Genomic DNA, 23,625 nt, shown 5'->3' with positions numbered 1-23,625 from the left:
GACAAAGATACCTGTGTTCTTAAAAAATTTATTATGTGTAAGGCCAAACAATCTTTCAAATTCGATATCATTAATGTCTAATGTATGCTGCATCTCTGACACCTTACAATTATCTCATTCTTTTCTAGCCCTTTGTACCTCTCCTCCATTTCTCTGTTTTCTGGTTTCTACCATTAAGGCAATTTGCTGTTTCTCTAACAAGACTGAATTTTAAAACACATTTAACTACCCAGTACAAAGACCCATGCTCGTAATTTCCTTAATGGAGGATTTTAATGATTTCAGCTGATTAACCCCTACATTTTTAATTGCTCTCCTTTCCAAGCATTCCCTAGGACTTCACTGAAAACAAGTTGTGGTACATTGGCTTGGTGACTGGTACCTGAATAGCTGCCACAGTGCTGCCTTTTTCTCTATTTCAGTGTTGGGCCCCGGAGCTGCTGCCATGGGAAGAGGAGAAGAAAAGCAGTCATTTCTGGAGTGACAATATTTTATTTACAAACCTGAGGAAAGAGGGTTGTACGGTGGCCTAATTCATTCTCTGTAATGCAGGGGCTCTCTGTGCCCCATGCCCCATTCTGATTACACTCCTGAGTGTGTTAGTGAGGAGAGAGTTCCAGTACTTGTGAGAAAATAGCGGTGAGTCACACACGAGTGGTTTTTTTCCTGAAGGTTTAACTTCTTTGGCAGCTGAGGGTCCTGAATTCCCAGGAACTCTTTGTCTTCCCAGTCTTGAGTTGCTCACAATCCATATTTCAGCCCACAAGAAAGGGTGCCCCAAGTCTCTCCAAGGGCACAGGCAGGCATTTGAATACATCGCCTCTGCTCACATCTCTTTCATCAGAATTCAGCCACAGCAACACATCTGGGTGGAAGGAAGGCTTGGGAATGTGGAATGCATTCTTGCAAGCCCTACCAAGACCTAACCAAGTTGCTCTTACTGTAGAAGGGAGGATGGGAGGAAGTCAAGAGGGATCTTTTGGAGTCTGCAGTGCCAATTCTGAACTGAAGAACCATCAGTAGAAGATGCGAATGTCTTCTCACTGACTTCCTCTGTGTCCAGTGGGTGTGATGGGGCAGTGTTTCCTGAGGATACAAGTGGTCATTCAGTTGGAGTCACGAAGAACTGGTCTTCAGCTCTGTAGGCTCAGAAATGTAAGGACCCAGATTTATGATGAACAAACTCTCAAAACAGTGATACATAACCAAGGTGAATAACTATTAATCTAGAATCCAAAAAACAACTGTTGAATGATGCAAGCAGTTTATGTAAACTCAATCATCTGGGAAACTAAGGAAGCCAACAGATAACTAAAAGGCTGCTCAGTGAGCATAAGGAACAACCAAAGGGATCAGCTCTACTTAAGATTTAATAAAAGTTCATCAAAAGCCATTAAATGGCTTCCTGGAGTAGTTCTTACAGTATGAGTCTTAGAACTTAGGAAGATAAAGATAATTTAATTCAGTGTCCTCTTTTTAGAAATTAGGAATGAAGGTTTAAAGTGGAGAAGTGACTTTCTGAAAACTCATAGCTCATTAGAGGCAGAACTAGGGCAAAAAATCTTGTCTCTTGGTTTCCAGTAAACCCAAGGGGCTTTTTCAGTTTAGTAAACATACACTAGACTTCACTCATTATTTCATTTATTTAGTCTATCATTTAATAAGCTTAAACTTAAAATCCTCAAAACCTATTTACTTAAGATTGAAGTACTAGCGATCAATGAAAAGGAGTGGTAAAGGGTATGGCATGTATGAGTTTTTTCTTTTTCCTTTCTTTTGCTGGAGAGATGCAAATGTCAAAAAAAAAATGATCATGGTGATGAATACACAACCGTATGATGATATTGTGAGCCATTGATTGTACACCGTGTCAAGAATGTTTGTATCTGAAGAATGTTTACATTTACAATAAAATTATTAAAACAAAAGAAAAAAAACCTATTTACTTAAATAGACTAAATAAGTCCCAGTGCAGACTAAGAAAATGTGCCCTCAGCATGGCAGAGGTTCTCCTGTCTCCTTCACTCCCCAGCCTGCTCCCAAGATAACACCAGGCTGATGTCTAACACCATGGAGGAATCTTGCCTGTGTTTTTATTTATTCTTTTTACTATTAAAGTGTATTTATTTACACTTATTTACACTTTGCTATTTACATATAATACTAAGACAATAGTTAAGAATCATAATTTTGTACTCTAAATGTTTGAGTTAGCATTCAAAGTTATTTTGATTGATTCAAATCTTTGTATTTAGAACTGCATAAGAAGAAAATAAAAATATGGCCAGCATATTAGATTTTCAGCAATAATATTTGTTGCTTACATATATATAAATACTGGTCTAGTCAATTAATCTCACTCCATATTATTTCTTACAAAATTCATCACTCAATGAGCCCATGTCACTTCAAAATCTTACACTGTGGTCCTACTTAATCTCAATAGTCTTATTTTGCTGCGTTGTGTAGTAAAGAGTGGATATAAAATACTTGACGTGCCATTATGAATTGTCTGATGTGAAATCCACCTGAAGATTTTCCTACATTGACTTTAGGATTGTTGTTCCTTAAACATAAAAATGTTAATGCTAAGCAACGTGTCCCCACTGAAGGCATACTTTCATACATGACACACAAGTAAGAGTTTTATACAATGTGAATTTTCCTTGTCCTGCAAGTGTTGCCATATGAATAAATGATTTTGTATGATTTATCATGAATAACATCTCTAGCATGAATTATCTGACAGTTCCTCAAGGGTCGTAATCTTCTGGCAAAGACTTGTCTTTCTATCATTTGGAGCAGTGGATGAAAATTCTTCCGCTTCCATTACATGTATGGTGTAAGTTCTCGCGTGTTGTACATCAGACCATCTACTAAAGGCTTTGCTACATAAGTGATATCCATACTGATTCTCTCAAGTATGAATTGGTTTAAATTGATGACGTAGGCAGGATGACATATATAGCATTCATAGAGTTTCTGTCCAGTTTGAATTCTGTCATGTTGCTTAAGTTTATAAAAATAAAATAAGATTTCACCACAGAGATGATATTCTTATAGTATCTCTCCAATGTGAGTTTTCTCGTGTCTTCTAGTGCCAGAACAATGAGTGAAGGCTTTCCCAAAGAGATGATATTCACAGGACTTCTCTCCATTGTGAATTGTCTCATGCATACTAAAGCTATAAATTATATTGAAGGCTTTCCCACATGTACGGGATTCATATGGTTTTTCTCCAGTGTGAGTTCATTCATGACATCTTCACGTAGACCATTGAGTGAAAGATTTCTCAGGTACAAGACAGTCATAAGGTTTCTCTCCAGTGTGAGTTCTGTCACGTTGTCTCATCGCTGAGTATTCAGTGAAGGCTTCTCTACATACATGACAGTTACAGGATTTCTCTCCATTGTAAATTCTCTCATGTGGACTAAGGTTATAAATTCTATCGAGGGCTTTCCCACATGGACGACATTTCATGATTTCACAGTTCCACTGTGATGCGTAAGGCCAAAGATTTGAATAGGATTTACCAGTTAGATGGCATTCATATGATTTACTTCTAGAGTGAATCCGCTTTTTGTTGATTGAAACATGACTGGTCACTGAAGGCTTTTCCACAGACAGCTGAGTTAATACACGTTGAGACACTCTTGGTCTGTGAATAAAATCTTCCATCTATTCACTACATGTAATGTCATTCTTTTGAGTATGAGATCTCTGCTTCTGGGAAGTAGATGAGAGACCATAAATGGTTTGCCCATCTACATTTATTCTTAGACATATAAATTCTCCTGCACACGTAGATATTTTCTCTTTTTGTCACATCATAAGTGCAGACCTAGCCCATTGATTTGGGAGGCTTTCTAACGTTTCAAACATTAGGTATGTGAGCCATGTTTATGCAATTATTTTTTATAAAAACCCAAGTTATACTTTTGTGTTCATGTTAATATTCCCCTAAATACAAACTTTCCCACACTTTTTCTGAATTAGCTCTTAAACCCAACTTCCCTACACTTAGATGGTTGTACTGAATTTCAAAATTATTCCACTTCTAGATATCTATTTGAAAGACCAGACTTTACGCCAATGACATGGAACTTACCAAAGACATGGTGCTAGATGTGTTTTTCCTGCAGATATGAGGGATAAATAGCATTTTTGTTTGTTTGTTTTTTGAAGACCATGTTTCCTGCCTGAATGCTGGTTTTGGAAAAGTCCAATTCCTTCTTTACACAGTTCTTCTTGTTCCAACTGGGACTATATGTCTGAGTTGCAGGAGTGATGCTCAGACTTCAATCAGGGCGTTGGCCAGGCTGCATCGTCTCTCCTCCGGACGCATGAGGTTATGACAGATGTCAGCTTCTTGCAGGTGAACGTGCCCTGAGTAGTTAGAGCCGTAGGAGCCACCACATAGGTTCCAAGGGAATGAAATGTTGATCCTTCTCATGGAGGCAGTGCCTGGACCCCAGGAACGAAAATGGAGAAGTCTTGCCTGTTTTTGAGTTTAATATGAATGGAGCAGTATGTACTCCTCCAGTGCACATAACGGCGATTCATTAAGTCTCATTGCTGTCAGGTATCCTCCCGTACGAGGATTTATCCAATTGACTGTCTTTGGACATTGCAGTCATCCCCAACATTTTGCTCCTGCTAGTATTTATTTTTTTTGCATTCTTGTACATGTTTTTTGGTACACATATGTGTGCATTTCTAGAGGCTTAAGCAAAAAGTGGAATTGCTGATCATAGTTTGTAAGCATTTTCACAGGATTTTAGTAGAAACTTCTTTCCAAAGTGATGGCACCAATGTAAAAGCCCCCAGGTGGTGGACAGCCCCAGGACCTTCCCATTCTCACCTGCACTTGGGACTGTCTGTCTTTAATTTTAGCCAGGTGGCTGGTGCATGGTGTAAAGAAATACAAATGCCTTCTTTAACTTCATAAAGAGTTTATAACAAGAACACACAGCAACCATCATACTTAATGTTGAAATTTCAGAAGTTTTTCCTTTAATAATAGGAATAATATGAAACTGCCTCCTAACATTTCTTCTATTTAATCTTGTTCTGGATGTTATAGCCAGTAAAGAAAAGCAAGTCAAAAGAAGTAAAATAAATAACTACAATTCAGGAAAATTCTGAAAAGGGAGATTGAGGGAGGACCAATACTTCCAGCTGTAAATGTCATAAAACAAAATTAGAATAATTTAAATAGTATAAAGTTGAAGCACTAGAAGACAGATAGATCAGTGGAAATAATGCAAAATAATGGGATAGAACCACATATATATGCAAATATTTAACATTTGATACAGAAGACATTTCAAATAAATAGGAAAATGATGGTTTATTTGCCTATAAAATCATTTTGAAAATAAAATTTAGATCCACACTTCTTACCTTGCACCAGAATAAATTGCAAATGAATTAAATATTCAAAGTTAAAATAATGAAAACATATGCCTAGTAGAAGAATTCTATGAGAGAATTTCTTACATATAGGAGCTTTTTCTAAATAATTCAAAAAATAAAAGATTGATGCAGTTCATTCCATACCAGTTGGGCAAAATCACCACAAAGTAGATTAAAAATATTTACAACATATTCACAGAGAAAGGGTAATTTTCCTAATGTGTAAAGAGTGACTATAAATTTCTTGGAAAAATACAGATGACCTTATCAAGAAAAAAAAAGAGTATAACTGAACAAGTTTAGAAATAAAGAGATCCAAATTGTTACAAGATCAAGGCATAAAAGTTAGTAGCATTAATTACCAAAAATAACACTTATTGCCAATTTATAATAGGCACATTCACATTCAATACAAAAAACTAAAAATCTATGAATCAGCTTAGTAAACAAGACCTTCGGAGAGAAAAATGTGAAATCTCATTAAAATATTGCATAGATTATTAATATTTATAATATACAAATCAATGAGAAAAATACTGGAATGCTATTCGGCAAATGGGCAAAATAAAAACAGGCAAATCAGATCAGGGAAACTCAAATGACTAACAAGCATGTGTAGAAAAGCTCATTAAAGAAAACTACGCGTTTGTGAGAAGTCATTTTATTTGGGTGGTATAGACATTTTTCCCTTCTCTTTGCATTTTTCAAATGTAATTTAACAAATAGCTGTTCCTTTCAAAAATGTAAAACAAATTATACTGAGAGATGCAAGCATTGCCCTCAGTTTAAATATAACACCTTAAGAAATATGAGCAATTATATGCTGTCAGTGTTTCCTGAGCGTGAGAAGACAGAACAAATGATGAGCTGCCCCAGGTCCGGGGCTAGGGAAGGCAATGGATGCTGAGTTTCTTTAAAGTGAATGCAGGGTGTTAAACCACATGCTTCCACTAAATCACTGAGATATGAAAGCAATGCAACTGAAAACGGAGGACTAGGAAAATTTCAAAGTAGGCTTCCAGAAATTCGATTAGGTTAGAGGAGTCTTAGGACCTGCTGGGGTAGTGACAGCAGCCTTGCCCAACCTCAGCCCAGCCAGAAAGGCTTTGGGGGAGCCATCAGAGAGCCTCACGTCCTGGACAGTTAGGATTCCCTCCCAAGCCATCCAGGGAGAAGAGACTGGTCAGTGACAGATGCCCATATTCCTGGGTTTGTCCAGAAAGTGGTCACTTGCTATGTGCAAGAGGAAGCTGAGTGAATCCACCAGGGAGAGCTTCCTAGCAGAAGAGTGGCCTTGCAACTGGGCATGAGGAGGGGTATGTGGCTGTTGGGTAGAAGCATTCACCTGGGTCAGAGAAATTCAGTTGTGATTTTATGATACTGGGTGGGGGTGGGGGCAGTTAGGCAGAGCCCTAAAGGATCCTTAACAACACCTAGGAGAGAAGTGCTTGGGTCTACATGTTTTCCAGGCAGGCGGAGCATCAAGCCATTCCATTCAAGTGCCAATCAAATCAAGCATTTCCTCATCCTTCAGCAGCTGTCTTCCACCATCCTCTCCACCTCAACTCTGTGGCTCCAACACGCTCACATACACATGCATGAATATGTGTGCCCATGTGCACACATAGACACATGCACACACACATATTGTAGTTTGCAAGCTGCAGGAATGCACTATACCAGGAAAAGAAGTGCTTTTAAAAAGGGCAGTTTTTAAGTTGCAAGTTTACAGTTCTACAGCCATGAAAATGTCCAGATTAAGGCAAGGCTATGAAAATTTCCAAGTTAAGGCGCCAACAAGAGGTTATCTTCACTTAAGAAAAGCTGATGAAGTTCAGGGTTTCTTGCTCAGCTGGAAAGGCACATGGTGAAATCTGCTAGCTTTCTCTCCAGGCTTCCTTTTTCATGAAGCTCCTCCGGGGGCATTTTCCTTCTTCATCTCCAAAGCTCTCTGACTGCGTGGGCCCTAACTCTTTTACCAAAATGATTCCCTCTTAAAGAGATCCAGTAAGCAAACCCACATTGAATGGGTGGAGACACATTTCCATGGAAACAATCAGAAAGGTTCCATCCAACAATATTGAGTGAGGATTAAAGGACCTGTCTGTCTTGGGGTACACAACATATTCAAACCGGCACAACGCACATGGCCACATACACATGTGCACACGCACACACACAGACATGCACTGACATGTATGCACGCACATGCACACATATACGCACACACAGACGTGCATGTCCATGCATACACACGCACATACATAGGGGGTCAGCATCTGTTGTGATCAAGCTGGAGAAAAACGCAAAGGCAGAGAAGACTGCTTGCAGCTATTACCAATGGAGGGGGGACAGAACTGAAACAGAATCAAGTTGGAAATTGGCTCTTTCAAGGGTCTGGGTTTCCAAGTACCAACTGAGACTTTGTTTTACAACTCAGAGTGACCAAAGAACTTTCTATTACCTAAGAGTGAAGAGAAAAGTTAGGAGTCCTGCCTGAGTTATTCAGTGACAGGGGAGGAGCTAACCTTGCTGGATAAAAGCAGATTTTAAAGAGGTGCTTCTGATGATACTCCTTGGTGCCAGTTACAAGTTTCAATGATTTGATGTTTTGGCTGCATGGCTGTTGGAAGACCAGGCAAGATCTAAATGTAATATTTCTCAAAATGTGGTCCTGGAGCCTGTGGGACCTGAAATCTGTTTAGGGGCTGCTGAAGTTCACAGTATTTTCACAATTCTAAGATGCGATTTATCTTTTCTCTCTAATTCTTTCATGAGTGCATAGAGGAATTTCCCAGAGGTTACATGATGTGTGCTATCATAACAGATTGACTGCAAAAGCAGACAAGAGAATCCAGTTGCCCACTATTAACCTGGAGATTAAAGGATTTCCAAAAATGTAAAACAATACCACTCTCCTCAGTGACTTGTTTTGGAAATTATATTTGTTTTTATTAAAAGTGCCATTTACACAACAGGTAATCGATTAAGTATTGGTATTTTCAAATGTATGAAAAAGTATTTTAAGTGGCAGTTTTAACTCTATCACCACAAATATTGATGATATAACTCACAAAAACAAAAAGCTTTTTTGGCTCCCCAATCATTTTTGAGAATATAACGGGATGGAGAACTCTCAGGCTAATGAAATGGGCAGGGACTCCAGAGATGAGACTGATTCCATGAAGAATGGATGCCTGTACAGATTGAGGAAGTACAGTAGATAGAAGTATAAATTTCCTCTTTCTTTGACATGTCTGGGTAAACTCACAAGTAAGACATACTTTTTCTAGTAAAAAGTCATCTGTGTCAGATCTCAAACATGCACCAGAGGCAGACTGTGCAACCAGTTTCCAGTTCAAAGGGTAGAGGCATTTACTGCAAGAATCAGAGACCCCACAGAAGCTGGCAGCCCAGAGAAGAGTTCAATCTTTCTAAGTGGAAGGTGGCAGCACAGTGCCTGGAGAATTCTGACCAGAAGGACCACAACTGTGGGAATCTACAAATGCAACATGGCTTAGAAGCAGCCATTCAATAAAGCATTCAGAGAAGGTGTTTGCACTTCCTTTCATGTAGGAGTACCTCTTTTCATTGTTAAATCCCACACTTCCATCAGAGCAACAAAAGTTGGGTGAAATTGTACTTGTTCTTTCATCTTTATCAGAAGGTTTTGACCTACTACATGTTTGAAATTCTGCTGAAGAGGATAAAATATGAGTAGGACAAGGTCCATTCTCTCAAATGATTAAGCATCTAAGTGGAGGCAAAGCAAAAGTATTCAAGAATTAAGAAACCCATAATCTCGATGGTAAAAGGAAATTTGCTTGGTATCAACTTAGATTCAGCTGATGTGTACCGTGGGTAGACAGTTTTGCAGCTTTTCTTTAATTTAACTTGACAATCACGCAGGGAGTGAGGATTCCTGGTGCCCTTTATGAAGGTAAGGGAACCGAGACAGAGAGCAGTGACTCGTCCAAGGTCACACGGTCAGAACCTGAGCCATCAGATTTGTGGGCATGTAATTTTCAAAATCCCGTGTTCTTTCCATTATGCCCTCTTTCTGTCCGATGATTATTTACCGAATTTTACTTATCCAGATCTCTTGATCCCTAGTGAATTCATGGCTCAAGAAGAATTCTAATCTCATTCCGAAAGTGCAGTGCCATGTGTTGAGTGAGCCGTGGTTCTTTCAGCAGACCTGTGTGGGCAAACACACATTCCCCGGGGAGCCTCAGGACAGGGTCCTCCGGCCAACTCGAACAGGCCACCTACATGCGCAGCTCTGGCCACGAACCCCATGTGGGCAGGTTGGGGCAGGATCTTCTGCTCCCTTTGGGACAACTGTTGCAGGTGGTTGCCAGAAAAAATGTAGTTGAAACCCTGCATGCATCTTTTATCCGGAATATTATACTTCTTAGCAGGAATTAGAAGCAGAGTGAGTGTTGATTTTTTTCTTGTTCTCCTTAGTTTGAAAGATGCTTTCCCAACCCAAGCAGCCCAGTGTTTGCTCACCATACACGAAAGCACCTAGGAGGGACCCTGCTGACAAGCAGAGCCTTGAGCACTAATTAACAGTCCACCTCTGTTTCTGAAGTTCAAGAGGAAAAGCAAAAGCTGAATTTTATTCTGTTTTGACTTTTTAATGTGCATTCGAGGCTTTCATTCCAGGAGGAAGAGCATCAAATCTACTCAATTGGGTGTACATGCTATTCAGTTGGCCCAGAGTTTGAATCAGTTTGCATTTTTGAATACCCTAAGACCTACCTCTCCTAGGTACATTCTTTTGAAACATTAACAGTTCATTAGTTAACCAATTGCTGTCAAAGATTTGGTACAAATTCTCCCGCACATTAACTAGAAACATTGAGTTTTCCCTATGGGAAGAAAGTAGGGGAGTCATTTGAGTATTCCAGGAAAACCTTGTGAGATTTTGGATCAGAACAGCTGAATTAAAGTTCTGGTTCTACTAAATTCAAGACATACAACATCAGGCTGGGTCCTTGCCCCAGAGAAGCCCAGAATTCCCACCTGCACTCTGGGGGCTGTGAGATCTGACTGCACACAGCAGTGGCTCTGATGATGATGATTGCCCAGGCAAGTGACACATCTGTGAGCCAATGCCAATGGTTATTCTTCAGATGACGTGGCCTTATTTGGCTCCTTAAATGATTTCATCATTACAAACAAATCTAATATTCAGGACACCCGTGGAGGTACTAAAAGAGTTTTCAAAAGAAATGAAATCACCTTGCCCCTATAAAACTGGAGAACTGGAATATTGTGTTACTGTTTGTTACTTAAAGTGACTCTGATGGATGGGTTCTTTCTGAAGCAGCTTGCATTGAATTCCAAATGCGGTCCTCTCGGAAGACCAGAGCTACAGCCTCAGCAGAATTCCTGGAGGGTGCTTGTCAATTCAACAGATTTGACAGGCAGACAAATTTAATTTATTAAAATATTCTGTCTAGCATATTTAAAAGCCAAGGGCTTTACACTGTACATGGACTGCTTTCACAGCCTTATTAAAATTCTTTGGAATTCATTAACATGAGCTTTCACATATAAAGAATTGCCATTTGGTAACTGACACTTGTGTACCTGGATATTTTGGCTCAATTCTCCATCTCTGTGTATGACCTGTGCTTTCTCTTTTCTAAAGCAAATGATGGGAATTCCACATGGGAAGGAAAATTTTGCCTGTGTGGTTTGCTAATTCTCTTGGAGATATCTGCCAAGGCTGTCAGAGGAATTAAAAGTCAATGCTTTTGGTTGTTCTCAGGTTTTGGCAATAACAACAACAACAAAAAAGAAAGTGCTTTCAGCCAAAGGCCACTGGGAACACAGGAGCAAACTTAGAGTTTCCTGAGACAAGGCGTTTGGAGATTTTTTTTTCATAGAAACCCTATTATTTATGTTAAAAGAATATTAATAGATTTCCAGTTTTTTCAAAGGCCATCTTAACATTAGATATCATATGCTTTAATATTGGAGTATTTTTATATAGACCGTGAGATAGTAAGGCTTCTTAAAGTTAGCTGCATCCTAGCAACAGTTCCACCTCAAGGATTCATTCTACCTTGGGAAAACGGGCGTGGCCCTGAAACAGCTTGCACACCACATCTGATCAGGGCCCTTGCGACTTCTAATATCTTAATTGCCCTCCGCCTATACCTCACCTCATCCTTCAGAACTTACCTGTGGCGTTGGGTTCCTCCCTATGTCCTTGGCCTCTCTCCATGCCCAAGAGCCCCGTCCTTCATAGAGCCCCCGGCCATCGCTGCTTTGGACCCAGCCCTGCTCCAAGAAGCCCTATCTTTGCACAACCTCCCGTTAGTGAGCATGTCGCCACTCTGGGAATTGACTCTAAGGCAACATTCCATCTACCAGCCAAAGATACTATCTACAAAAATGTCCTGGGAAGGTGAGTCATTTGGTAAATTCAATCCTAATAACCTGCCAATCTGGGCAACCAAAAGGGCTTTGCTTCAATATTTTTCAATCTCAGTTCTATAGAATTGATAGGACCAAACTCACTCTAAAAATAGCTTTTTACATAAAAATGTTAAAAGACAGCTTATTACATTTCAGTAACAAGAAAAACACTGTTTACTCAGCTATTAAAAAGGATTCAACAGAAATCGATTGTCTTAGAAAAAACCTTCAGATTCTCTCATTTCTGGAAGATGACCTCTACTTTTAAATGCTCCTTTCTTTGACCTCCTGCAAAGCTACACCTTGGCAGTGACCCGTGATCCGGGCTGTAGGGTACTGCAGCAGGTACGAGTGCCTGTATCCTTCACCAGGCCAGGCTCTGGAGGTCCAAACGAGACTGCACTTGCATCCTGTATCCAGGTGGCCTAAAGCAAAAGCTTGGCCAATGGGAGCCCAACAAATGTTTAAGGAGTCGACCCCCCTTCCCCACCGAAAGACTAATTTAAAGCAGTGGCATACTGTAAATGGACTACTCTTATAAGAAGAGTTGTTTTGGAATCAAATTAACTGAATTGAATTGCACTAGCCTTTGTTGAGCACAGATATGTGGCAAACACTAGCTACTAAAGATCCAAAGATGAACATGCCGAAATCGCTGCTTCAAGATTAAACCTCTTTCTGTAGGTGATCAGGTTCTCACTAGCTATAATACACTGTGCTCAATGTCATGAGGGGAGTGAATGGTGAAGGTTTGGATGAAGTGCTGCAGGAGCTCGCAGAGACAGAATTAGCTCCCCTGTTAATTCCTGAAGGAGGGGGTGTTGCAGGAGGAGTGTGGACTGGGTCCTAGAGGAGGTGGGACATGGTGACGTGTCTAAGGAGCAGGGAAGGGCTCCCCACACCAAGGAAACGGTGGCTTTTGGAGAGGGTGAGTGGTCCAGCACAGATGACTCCAAGATGAATAATCTGTAATGGGCAGTACGGAGTCTGGACTTTACCATGGAAGCCACGGAAAGTCCTGGAAGGTTGGAGGAGTCACATGGGCAAAATAGCTCTGGGCTCTAGAGGACAGTAACTGCCTCTGTGCCCAATTTCTTTCGTATACCCTGTCCCATAAAATTATATACAAGTAAAACAGATGCACAGAGTGCCCCTGATTCCTGAAATCAGAATGGTGACACTGCATAATGAACAAAACAATCTCATCTGATAACTGTTCTCTGAGCAAAATCACTGTTTTACCGGACTCATATTTATCTGGATTTCTAATCCCAAGTAAATAAGATTATTTTATTTTAAAAAGAAATAGCCCATTGTTGAGTTTTGTCCTTTTTTTTTTTTCTCAACAGAATATTGTGGTCAGAATCCAAATTAAAATGCCTTTTCTTAAGTACAGAAAACCATAACCATGACCAAAACTGGATTAAACTGTAGTAAATACCCAGAGGTGCTAAAAGAATAATAATTCCCTGGAAAAGTATGGGGTGCTCCTCCTAAGAGTTTCAGGGAAAATATCCAATATAAAAGCATATATATTTCATAAGACATTAATCTAGTCACATTTTTAGTGCTCAATTGCATTTCAAATTATTTCAAATTATTCTAGCTGTTCCACCAGCCTGGAGGTCCACATGCCATCAATCAAAGAAGGCTGGTTTTTTTCTGCTCCCCCTGCTGGAATGTCAGGCCAGGTGATTTTCCTTTCTCCCACACACACTATAGATGGGTGTTAGCAATCCTGGGAGAGAGCGTCCTGTCCAAAATGAGGATGGGACTCGTTTTCCTTTGATCCTTTCTGTGCTGACTGGACTTCTCGGCAGTGTAGGGTCCATTTACTAAAGTGCCCCCCGTGGGAAATTTGCCTTTTCTCGTCTCTGCTCCCTGCAAGTTCATCGTCTGTTGCCCTATAAATCCGTGGCTCTCACAGCCGTTTCACTGAGGAATAAATTAAATTACCTAGAGGAGAAGAATGAGTATTTCCATTGTAATGAGACTCTTACGTTCATTCATGAAGAGATGCTTGTACCCAGAGCAGAGAAGACTTTGACAGTACTTTGTCTGGTACCCATCATTTTGGTATAGTATAATGCAAGGTAAATTCCTCATGATTCCAACTTCTTTTCTGAACGGAGACTAATTTTCTTCCATACGGCCCTTAGAAAGAATCATGCACAAGTTGATACAGGCTTTCAGTGCATTCCTGCGATGGGTTGGCAGTATACCTCAGATACTCAGTGAAAGATGGCTCTTCTCTGTTCCCCACTTTTCTTCTTCCGTTCTTTCAATAGACTCAATTGTCTACACAGCTACACTTCGCAGCTGCTAGAAGAGTAAGAAACAGGGCCTTCCCTGATGGACCCGTCTAGGAGAACAGATCTGGAATTGATTTTCTATAGGAGAAGGAGACAGAGAAGCTGGGAAGGTGTAGACAATGTGGGAAGGCAAAGAAGAAAATAACTAAAACCTAGCCTGAGCTAAGTCATGACAGATGAGTGGATAAGGGCTAGCCAGCCAGGAAGCGAGAACAGCAGCAGTTTGTAAAGGGGACGACCTAGAATGAAAATGCATGTTCTGCAAAAAGTCCTGTGTGGCCCCAGTGTAAGTGGAGAGCCAGGGAAAATGTAGCTGGGAGGTGGACAAAAGGCAGCAGACCCTGGGGGACCCTGATCACCGGTAAGGAGCTTGGCTTTTCCCTTTCGAGTGTTGGTCTACAGCTAGAGCACTCACTGAGGGCACAGGTGTGAGATGCTTTGGTGTCTTGTTAGAGGTGCTAGAGGGACAGAAGCAGGTGAGGGTGCTACGGGAAAAGCCCCGTGTAAAGGGAGGACCCAGATTGGGGTAGGTGGCAGGTGGGATTAAAAACAGCAGCATAGATCCCTGGCTGTATCAGGGAAAGTTTTCAGCATACCCCAGATCCAGGAGGGTATATTCTATAAAAATAAAATCAGGAGTACAAGAATAGAGATGCACAAAACACCCACGCACCCATGCACAAAACCCATTCCCTGGGTGGCCAGGATGCTGGTGAACTCTTCATTCTGAAGTTTTGCTTGGTCTTTGTGCCTGTCCTTGGGCCAGATACAGTTTTGGCTTAAAAAGACCAGTTGGTGAGACCTCTTGCTGTGCCAAGGGGGGTGAGTCTTTACTTTGCAAGTTCTAAAGCAATCAGGGGCCTCTCTGGTCTCCCAGAGGCGGCAGCCAGGTAAACAATGGACAGATTTAGTGTAGGGAGTCTCAAATATTTCATGGGACATACATAAACTGAAAAAAAAATTACCTGTTATTATTATTTTTTAATCTGAAATTCGAATGTAACAGAGTGCCCTGTGTTTTTATTTGCTAAGTCTAGCAACCATGCCTGCGTCCTGCCTCTCTCTGGCTCAGGCCCCAGGAGGATAGCCCTGGGAAGGAGAAGGTAGGATGAAATAACGCATGTGCTCTTGGGAGGTGGGAGATGCTTCTACAGAATCATCAGCAAGAGCCCCCTAGAGCTGCTCATTCCCTGGGAGAATCTGAATGCTGAAAATAGTGGGCTTGGCACTGAGAAGAGCTGACATGTTGCAGTACTGTTGGGTGGGGCTGGGGAGGTGAAATGACTTTGAATTTCAAATAAGGTACTTGCTTAAGCAAATATCAGTATATTTATTATAAAGAAGCCCTTAAGTTTCCTACTGTGGCGTGATAGAACAGAACTGGCAGTACAACAGATTGGTGGCAAGAAATATCTTGGAAGCATAAAAGTGGTAGCTTTATATGATTTCTTCAGCACACTGAATGTGTGAAGCATTGATTTTGTGTTTGAAATTTAGAATATTGTCTCTCAATACGCCTAATATTTTGCAAGCATCTACTCTTTGGGCAAGACTAAGGTCAGAACTTACGTTCATGTAACAGTTGGGTTATAAAAGTCAATGGACCTAACTATTATTTGACTACTTTAAAATGTAAATGAGTAATGTTTATTGAGGGAAAACACCCATGACCAGCTCTGTCAAACTTAATTTTCTCAGAGAGTTAAGCACTTATTCTGCTAGATCCTTCCAATGTACTGAAGAAAATTTTTAGTAAGAGTTTCTGGAGTGATCTTATGATTTCATGTGAGAAAAAAACTCTCCTTTAGGTGAATGAGATGAAGTTTTGTAAGAAGTTATAGTCAGAATTATTAACTTGCTTTCCCTTTTCAAACCAAAGGACCAGAGAACCTTTTCTACCTTTCCTGGGTTCTTTGATAGATTTTTGTTTGTTTGTTTTTCAGAAGCAAAATATTCAGAACATCTTCCAACTGAAATCCGCTTTTGGTCTCATAGATTATATTTCCGTGAACTTTCTGAGGTGGGAAAATCCTGCCAGATCTCAGTTAGAGAAATTTCTTCGGGTTCCTCTTTATGGGCAAGCCAAGTGTTGGGTTTTCCAGTTTACCAGGGGCTGGAGGCTCATGAGCACCGCTTGTCCTGCAAAGCTGCCAGCTGCTGGGTGCTTGCTGAGCGCCCACCTGGTGCCCCCCGAGACCTGCCTCTCAGAGGTGGCAGGAAGCCCACCAGGGCTGCTCACCCTGCACTCCCCTCGCCACCCAGACTGTTATGAAACTCACTGTCAGCCAAGGGCAGAGAAGCCCCATCTTCATTTCCCCCCTAAAAATGTGGTCAAATGTTTTAACCCTCATACCGCGAGTTCAAATCAGGTAATCACACAGCAAATGAGGCTGTGAAATCAGAAGGATTTTATACATTATCAAATGGCTGGAAATGAAGACCTTAGCTTTTCTTTACTGTCTTCAGTCATGATATCCATCCCCTGGGGGAGGTTTTTTCACTTATTCTATCATCTCATAAGCTCCCCATGCCATCTTGGTTCCTATTTTTCAAATAACCTTTACAGCTTTTCTCTGAATCTTATGTCTTTTTAGTTAGAGAAATGAGAAACATACACTCCTAAATGTAAGACCAAAACCAACCACTCCCACATTTTCTGCTTTTTGCTCATGCTTAGTATTAGGCATAGCTGCTTTCTATCACAGTTAATGATCTGTTATGGTCTCTTAAATTTTTTCCTTCTGGAAAAGAGCATAGATGCCACTCTTTACTTGGTTTGTGAATAGTCTGTCTGTATGTATTGATCTAGCTAAAGAGATCTCTGGGTGAAATCACAATTACTAGCTACAGACAGAAATGTAGACATATGTATTTGTAATTGCACATGTATGTAAATTTATATATATCTGTTTCTACTTATGTGTATAAGTATAGAATAGCTATTATTTTTGCCAATAGCTGGTCATTTTCAACAACAAAAAAATCAAGTTGGTTCTTGAATAACCATTCTCTAAACACACCTCTGCTGCTTCCAGTAACCTGAAAGCCTATACCCTTTCACCTGCAGATGTGTTAACAACATGACAAACCATCTGTGAAACGCAAACACCAAGTAAATTTTCTTCAGTTGTTTAAAAAGGAAAAAGAAATCTTTGTAGACGTGCATATGGATGAAAGAAAATTGGCTTACTCCATTGTATTTGTGCACACTGGCATTCATTTCACTGAAATTTGATCCTGCTCCATTTATTACGTGACTGAGACATTTAACTCTTGGGATATCGAAAGCACACCACAAAACGTAATTAATAAAAATATGATGGCTGAAGACTGTAGGATATACTGATTACTCAGATAAATCAATTCTTTTATGAATACCAATAACATGCTTTTCTGAAAAAAATCGTTATTCAAACAAAAGTCAAGCAAGACTATGGCACAAAGGGGAAAAGAAATCTCAAAATAAAAAAGAAATCTAGAAAAAGCATGGTACATCACTGAACTTACAGTTGCTTCTGTGTTTGATCTTCTCAACTGGCACAAGTGTTTTCTAACTATAGTGGAATACATGCTACTCTTTCTTTAAATAAAATACTGTCATGTAAGGGACTTAAATGTTTAAATTTTTGAGGAACCTTATCTACGTATCTATTTGGCTTATTCATATACTCTTGTTATATTATTGATATACATTGATACACTCTTGATGCTTTTTTTAAAAATAAATGAAATATGTAACTTCTACAGTTTTTTTTTTTAAATAAAGGAATACTTTGGGAAAAACTGGACTTCAGGACTGCTTTTGTGGCCCAGTTTCCTTCATTCTGTCATTTTTTAAAACAATAAAATGTGTAGCACAAGCACACTTTGACATGACTGTCAGTCCTTCATTATTATTATTATTATTATTATTATTATTATTATTATTATTATTATTATTTTCAGTAGCTTGCTTTGCAGAATAAACCCCTGGGGAAAGAATGGATGTGTAAGGATACATTTTCTATTTACTGGGCCATACAACAGACCAAACTGCAGCTCAGCCAAACTCAACATGGTGGAAATTACTATGATGCTCTGTTCTCTTGAGGACAATTGAAACCAAAACTAAGTTCCTAATCTGTATTAAAATGTGAGGTTGCTTTGGCTTAATTTCTATAATGCTGAGAAAATCCAGAGGATTACATTCATCCTTCATAAAAGTCAAGTGTGACCATGCCCTGGACTTCCACCTTCTTGGTTTCACTCTCATCATTAATAATGCCCTAAAAATAGATCCAGTTTTCAGCATAAAACTCTTAGGCAATATTGCCACTGCATTAATTTATGAAGCCCAAACCTCTCCGTCATGCATTACTATCAGCATTACTCTGACACTGGTTATTATTAACATTGACCAACAGATAATAAATGATTATTTCAAAAGGAATATGAAAAGCCTTACAAATCTTTCAAGTTCCCTTTGTACCCAGTGCTTTGCTATTGCAAATCTGTAGAAGTTTTATCAATCCAGTCCTTAGGAGGCCAATATTGCAATGATTGCTACTCTGACTGCCAAACTCTTAATGTGATTGCCAATCTAGTCTCTGCAAGTATGAAACTAAGAAGTCAATCCTCTGGTAAATTGAAACTCTGAAGGAGACAGCTGTCAGATTATGTGCCGTCGGAAGAAATAAACTTGGTATTAGGTGTGATAGAAACTGATTCATCTCTTCTGCCAAAGTCCCACCCTCGGAGTGACAGGTGGAAGCCGAAATGTCAAGAAGGAATCCTGTTGGAACAAATGCTTAGGACGGTGTTTAATACAGAAGGGAGCCAAGATACAGAAGCAGAACACATGGTAAAAACGTGGAGTGAGTCGATACAACGAAGAATTTCAGTTTATAATTTATCCTCTTAATTGAAAGAGGAATCAACTATGGAAATAAATGACTTTCAGTTCTCCATACATGCAAAGGTAAGTTAGTTCTTACAAAAGTTTTGCTGCTGTATGTGCTGGGAAAAAAAGCATGTGCACTTAGACATTTTAAAAATAAAACACTCAATAGGATTAAGAAAAAATACTTTAGTTCGTATTTCATTGACCTAAACTTTTGATTCAAGATCAGGGAATGGATCCAGGATGAAAACCAACAGCAAAATAAAAAGAAGTCATTTACCATGAAAAAGGCATTTCCAGTCTCAGCTAACCTCGACTAGTTTTTATTGCATTGTGTTTTTAAATGCCAAGAAGCTGGCTTTGGCTGTACTATTTGCTGTCCAACTAAATCACAGCTTTCAATATGTGATTGTTTTAAACAATTAGCTGCACACCATGATTTAACAAATTCCCTCGAAGGGGACATAGATACTGTAGATACCTAATACCTACTGAATTTAGTAACAATCACTATGGCTGCTGCTGCAGTACACAAGAAAGTTTGTAAATCCTTGCCCAAGGAAGGGGTTTCACAGCTTCAGTTTTTTGAGAAACACATATTTGTCCTAATCCTAGGAATCCTTTCCTGTTTTCCAGAATGAATCATGGCACTGGTTAAAGAGGAGAGAAAAAAGCCCCCAACTTTTGATTCATCTTTAAGGAGACCAGCGGAGAGGAAGAAAAATAGAAATGCAAATGTAAAATGGTAATGCCATACAGCATGGAGAAAAGAAAAACAATGGAACCTGCTAGCAATTTCCACCAAAGCAGTAAACCCTTTAACTAACAGAAGTTCAGCACAATATACAGATTGCTTAGCAACTCCTCCGTTACTAGGGCTGCCGTTTAATGCCAGACAATGAACTACAATATTCAGAAACAGAATTCATGTAAGACTTGAGAAAAAACAGAGTGAAAAGGCAATGTTAGCTAAACTCTTAGCTAAATCCACTCTTAATGGCCCCCAGTATTTAAACTATCATGGATTAAAGCCATGAAAATAAAAATTTCAATTTGAAATTTTATTAGCATGTTGCTAAAATGGTCAATAAAACATCAACACGGTTGGCTTTGTTGACATAGTTGGAAAACTGCACTCTCTTAACACTTGGGTCCCATATCCCCACCATCTAAGATTTCTGTGTTAGGAAAAGCCAAACTAAATATACTGGCTATGGTGGTTTCATAATGCTGGTTTCTGGAATGTTGCCATGTCTTCCTGCTCCCTCTCCTCTGACCCCTTTAAAAACAGGAGGATTTTTGAAGTGCAGCCTGAGGAGGGAGCAATCTAGAGTTAGAACTGGAAGCGCCCTGCCCACACTTCCAAATTCTGAACCAGGTAAGCTGGCTCCATCCCAGGGGCGGGGCTGGCTCTCTGCATCAAACATTCCCTGCCATTTTCCTCCTGGGACCCGAGAGACTCCCAGGCAAATGCAGGTGGGGGTGGTGTGCGCTTCCGGGGTGCAGAGAACAGGAAGCAGACATGATCTGGCTTAGCCCGGGGCCTGGAATACAGCGTCAGGGGACCTGGGGCTGGAGAGCTTGAAAAGTCCCTAGCAGCCTCGGGAGAACCCGGAGTCCCCAGGTGCTCTCTTATGGAATGATTCCCAAGTGCAGAAGGGACAGCCTCGATTTCTTGGAAATCCTGCAATGTGGGGACACGTCCATCCTGGAACCGCACTGCTCGCTAAAAAGACCAATTCTCGCGGCCGACCGGCCTGGGCGTGCGCTACTGGGGAGGCGGTGGTCCTGTCACCTGGAGGGTCACTAACCGGAGACCCGCGAGGGAAGCCGTGTCCTTGCCCCTCCCCAGCCCGTTCTCCTGCCGCACCCCTCCCCCCCTTATAATCTGAAGGGAAACACGCACGCTGGTTCTCCAGCAAGACCGTCAATGGTCGCAGCCAAGCGGGCGCACGGGCGCCCTCCCCGTCCCGGGGTGGGGGGGAGGGTGCCAGTTCCTGAGACTTCCTGCCACTTGCCCGAGGGGTGCGAGGGCGCAGCCTGGGCACTGGCCACTGGCTGCGGACGCACGAGGGGGGACACGGCGGGGAGGGGGTGGGCGGGCAAGTCGCCGGTCGCCATGCCCGGGTTCAGGGGCAGGAGGGGAGCGGGGCGCAGGGGAGATGGGCGGGGCAGGCGGCCCCTCCGCGGCTACTCCTTGGCGTCCACCAGCTCGGCGAGCTCCTGGAGCACCCGCAGGCGGCCGCTGGCGTCGATGCGGCGCTTCTCGCGGATGAGGTCTTCCAGGCTGTGGAACCTGGCCGTGTGCACCTTGCCCTCGCCCAGCTGCACCTTGAGACAGTACTGCTGCTGCGGGGGCTGCGTGCCGGCCGGCACCTCCCCTCCCGCCTTGAACTCGCGCTTGCCGAAGCGGCACCAGGCGGCGAAGCTCTCCGAGTTCGTCCAGCAGATCTCGTCGCTCTTGAGGCCCAGGTGGCCGCAGGCGTTCTGCACCACCAGCTCGGCCAGCAGCGGGCGGTAGCGGTACCAGCTATTCACCACGCGGCCCACGTTGGCCGCGCCCGCCTGGTACAGGCTGTCCTGGCGGATCTCGCCCCGGTGCAGGTGGATGATCTGCCCGCCGCCCACGTAGACGGCCCAGTGCGGGGCGGGCGCCGGCGGCTCCGGCGTGGGCTGCAGCCACAGCAGCTCCAGCAGGTCGCCGGGCTCGCAGAGCGCCGGCAGCGCAGTGACGGCGTAGACGCTCAGGTCGGCGCCCTGAGGGCCGCCGCTCACTTTGGAGAAGATGCATTCCTGGCCCCGAAAGGCGGAGAACTGAGTCTCGTTGAGCGCCAGCTGGTGCAGCAGGTGGTGGGGGTGGCGGCTGGGGCTCTCCGGGCAGGGGGCGCAGCCCGGGGGGGCCTTCACACCGAACTTGTCGGGCTGCCCGCGTTCGTCCAGGTCCTCCTCCTCATCCGAGAAGAAGTAGGCGACCCCGACCCGCAGCTCGTCCTTCTCGATCCCCGACGGGTCCCCTGTGGGCAGCTCGCTGTAGTTGAGGTGGGTGATGCGGTCCAGTTGGTTGCCCATCAATGACGCGGCGAGGCGAGCGCCAGGCGCGGGGATCTGCAGGGGCACAGGGAAGAGGCAGAGGCGCGGTTAGGGTCGCGCTGCCCCTCCCGCTGTCACCGCCCCCGATGTGCCGGGCGCCGGGGCCCTGCCCGCCTGCCCCCGCGTCCGCGCTGGAACCGTCTGCGCAAGCCAAGAACCCGGCGCCTCCCCGCGGCAGGAGCTACGCAGAGGAACCGCCGCGTCCCCTCGGGCTGGAGAGGTCGGCTCAATCCCGCTTCCGACCCGAGCCCGGGAGCCCGGTTCCAACTCCCACAAGAACAAACGCAGGCGGGCGGGAGGGCGTCCACGGTCCCTGGGGTTAGGGGGTGGGGGGCAAGCGGGGCCGTGGGCGCGTAGGGTGAGGGGGCGGGAAAGGGGCTCCCGAGGTTGCAGAGCCAGGAGGGAAGGGCGCTCCCAGCCTGTCCCCGCCGGGCCAGCCCACCTCCCAGTTCCAGCGAGGTCACCTCCTCCGCTGGCAGCGCCCGGCGCAATGACAATCGGCCACATTCGCAGGGCGCTCACTTGACACGAGCAAGATTTCGCACACTTGGGGTCCAGCACTGACAGGCTGGTACTCTCATGCCACATACCCACACAATGACAAGCCGTCGCGACGACACACCGACACGCGCAGGCTCCCACATTCGCGACAGAAACCATCCACTCGCACCCTCGCCGCGGCACGGCACCCGGGCCCCGGGGCACCCCTGCCCACGCAGGCAGGTGCGCGCTGCCCCTCGCTCCCTTTGCCCCTCCCCAGCCGAGCCCGGGGACCGCGCGAAGGCGAGGCAGCTCGCCCTAAAATAACCTTACAAAGAGGCAGCTGGAGAGTGGAGGAGCCAGCGCGGTGGATGTGTGTGTGTGTGTGTGTGTGTGTGTGTGCGAGTGTGTGCGCGCGCGCGGGGGGAGGTCGGGACGGGGGTCCGCTTTCAGCCCAAACACCCTTCTCCGTCCTACCTGGTGCAGGGTCCAAACAATCCGACGAAGGAAACCCGTTTCCAAGGCAAAGCAAGACGCCTTCCGTATCCGCGATTTCCCAGCTCCCGGAACACCAAACTCCTTTAAAGTCTCCTTGTCCCCATGGGTGCTGCGGCGGCGGCGACTGGGTTCCCGGCGGCGCGTGGGGCTGCAGGTCCGCTCCGGCCCGCGCCCAGAGGTGCGCTGCGGTGCCCAGCGCGGTGCCTGTGCCTGCCGGTGCCGCTGCCCGGGGCTCCCCTGCACCTGGGCAGTCCGGGCTCGGCTCCGCTGTCCCCGCCGCGCGGTCGCGTCGAAGTAGCCAGAGCGGCCAGACCCTGGGCCCGCCCCGGTCCGCGCTCATTGGTTGGCGCCGGAGCCCCCGGTCCCGTCAGTCTCCGGCCAGAGGGGGCGGGGCGCAGGGGCGGGTCTCCAGCCCGCGCTCGCCCCGCCCCGGCCCGCCCGGCCCCCGCGCGCCCCGGGGTCCCCCGCGCCCCCGCCCCCCCCGCGAGCCGAGGAGTGGGCGCGGGTGGGGAGCGCGCG

General features: G+C 43.9%; 1 protein-coding gene across 1 annotated transcript; it reads right to left on the bottom strand.

The window, feature by feature from the left end:
• Positions 1-20,084: 20,084 nt before the first annotated feature.
• LRATD1 (LRAT domain containing 1) lies at positions 20,085-23,358 on the bottom strand. Its single transcript, XM_077153232.1, has 2 exons — positions 23,086-23,358; positions 20,085-22,143 (listed from the first exon to the last, which is right to left on the bottom strand). Exon 2 carries the CDS (start codon positions 22,105-22,107, stop codon positions 21,229-21,231), a length of 879 nt encoding a protein of 292 aa, XP_077009347.1. The 5' UTR covers positions 22,108-22,143; positions 23,086-23,358; the 3' UTR covers positions 20,085-21,228.
• Between the last annotated feature and the right edge of the window lie 267 nt (positions 23,359-23,625).

This window comes from Tamandua tetradactyla, chromosome 3 (assembly GCF_023851605.1).
Source record: "Tamandua tetradactyla isolate mTamTet1 chromosome 3, mTamTet1.pri, whole genome shotgun sequence".
NCBI lineage: Eukaryota > Metazoa > Chordata > Mammalia > Pilosa > Myrmecophagidae > Tamandua > Tamandua tetradactyla.
This window is presented reverse-complemented; position numbering and strand designations above follow the sequence as displayed.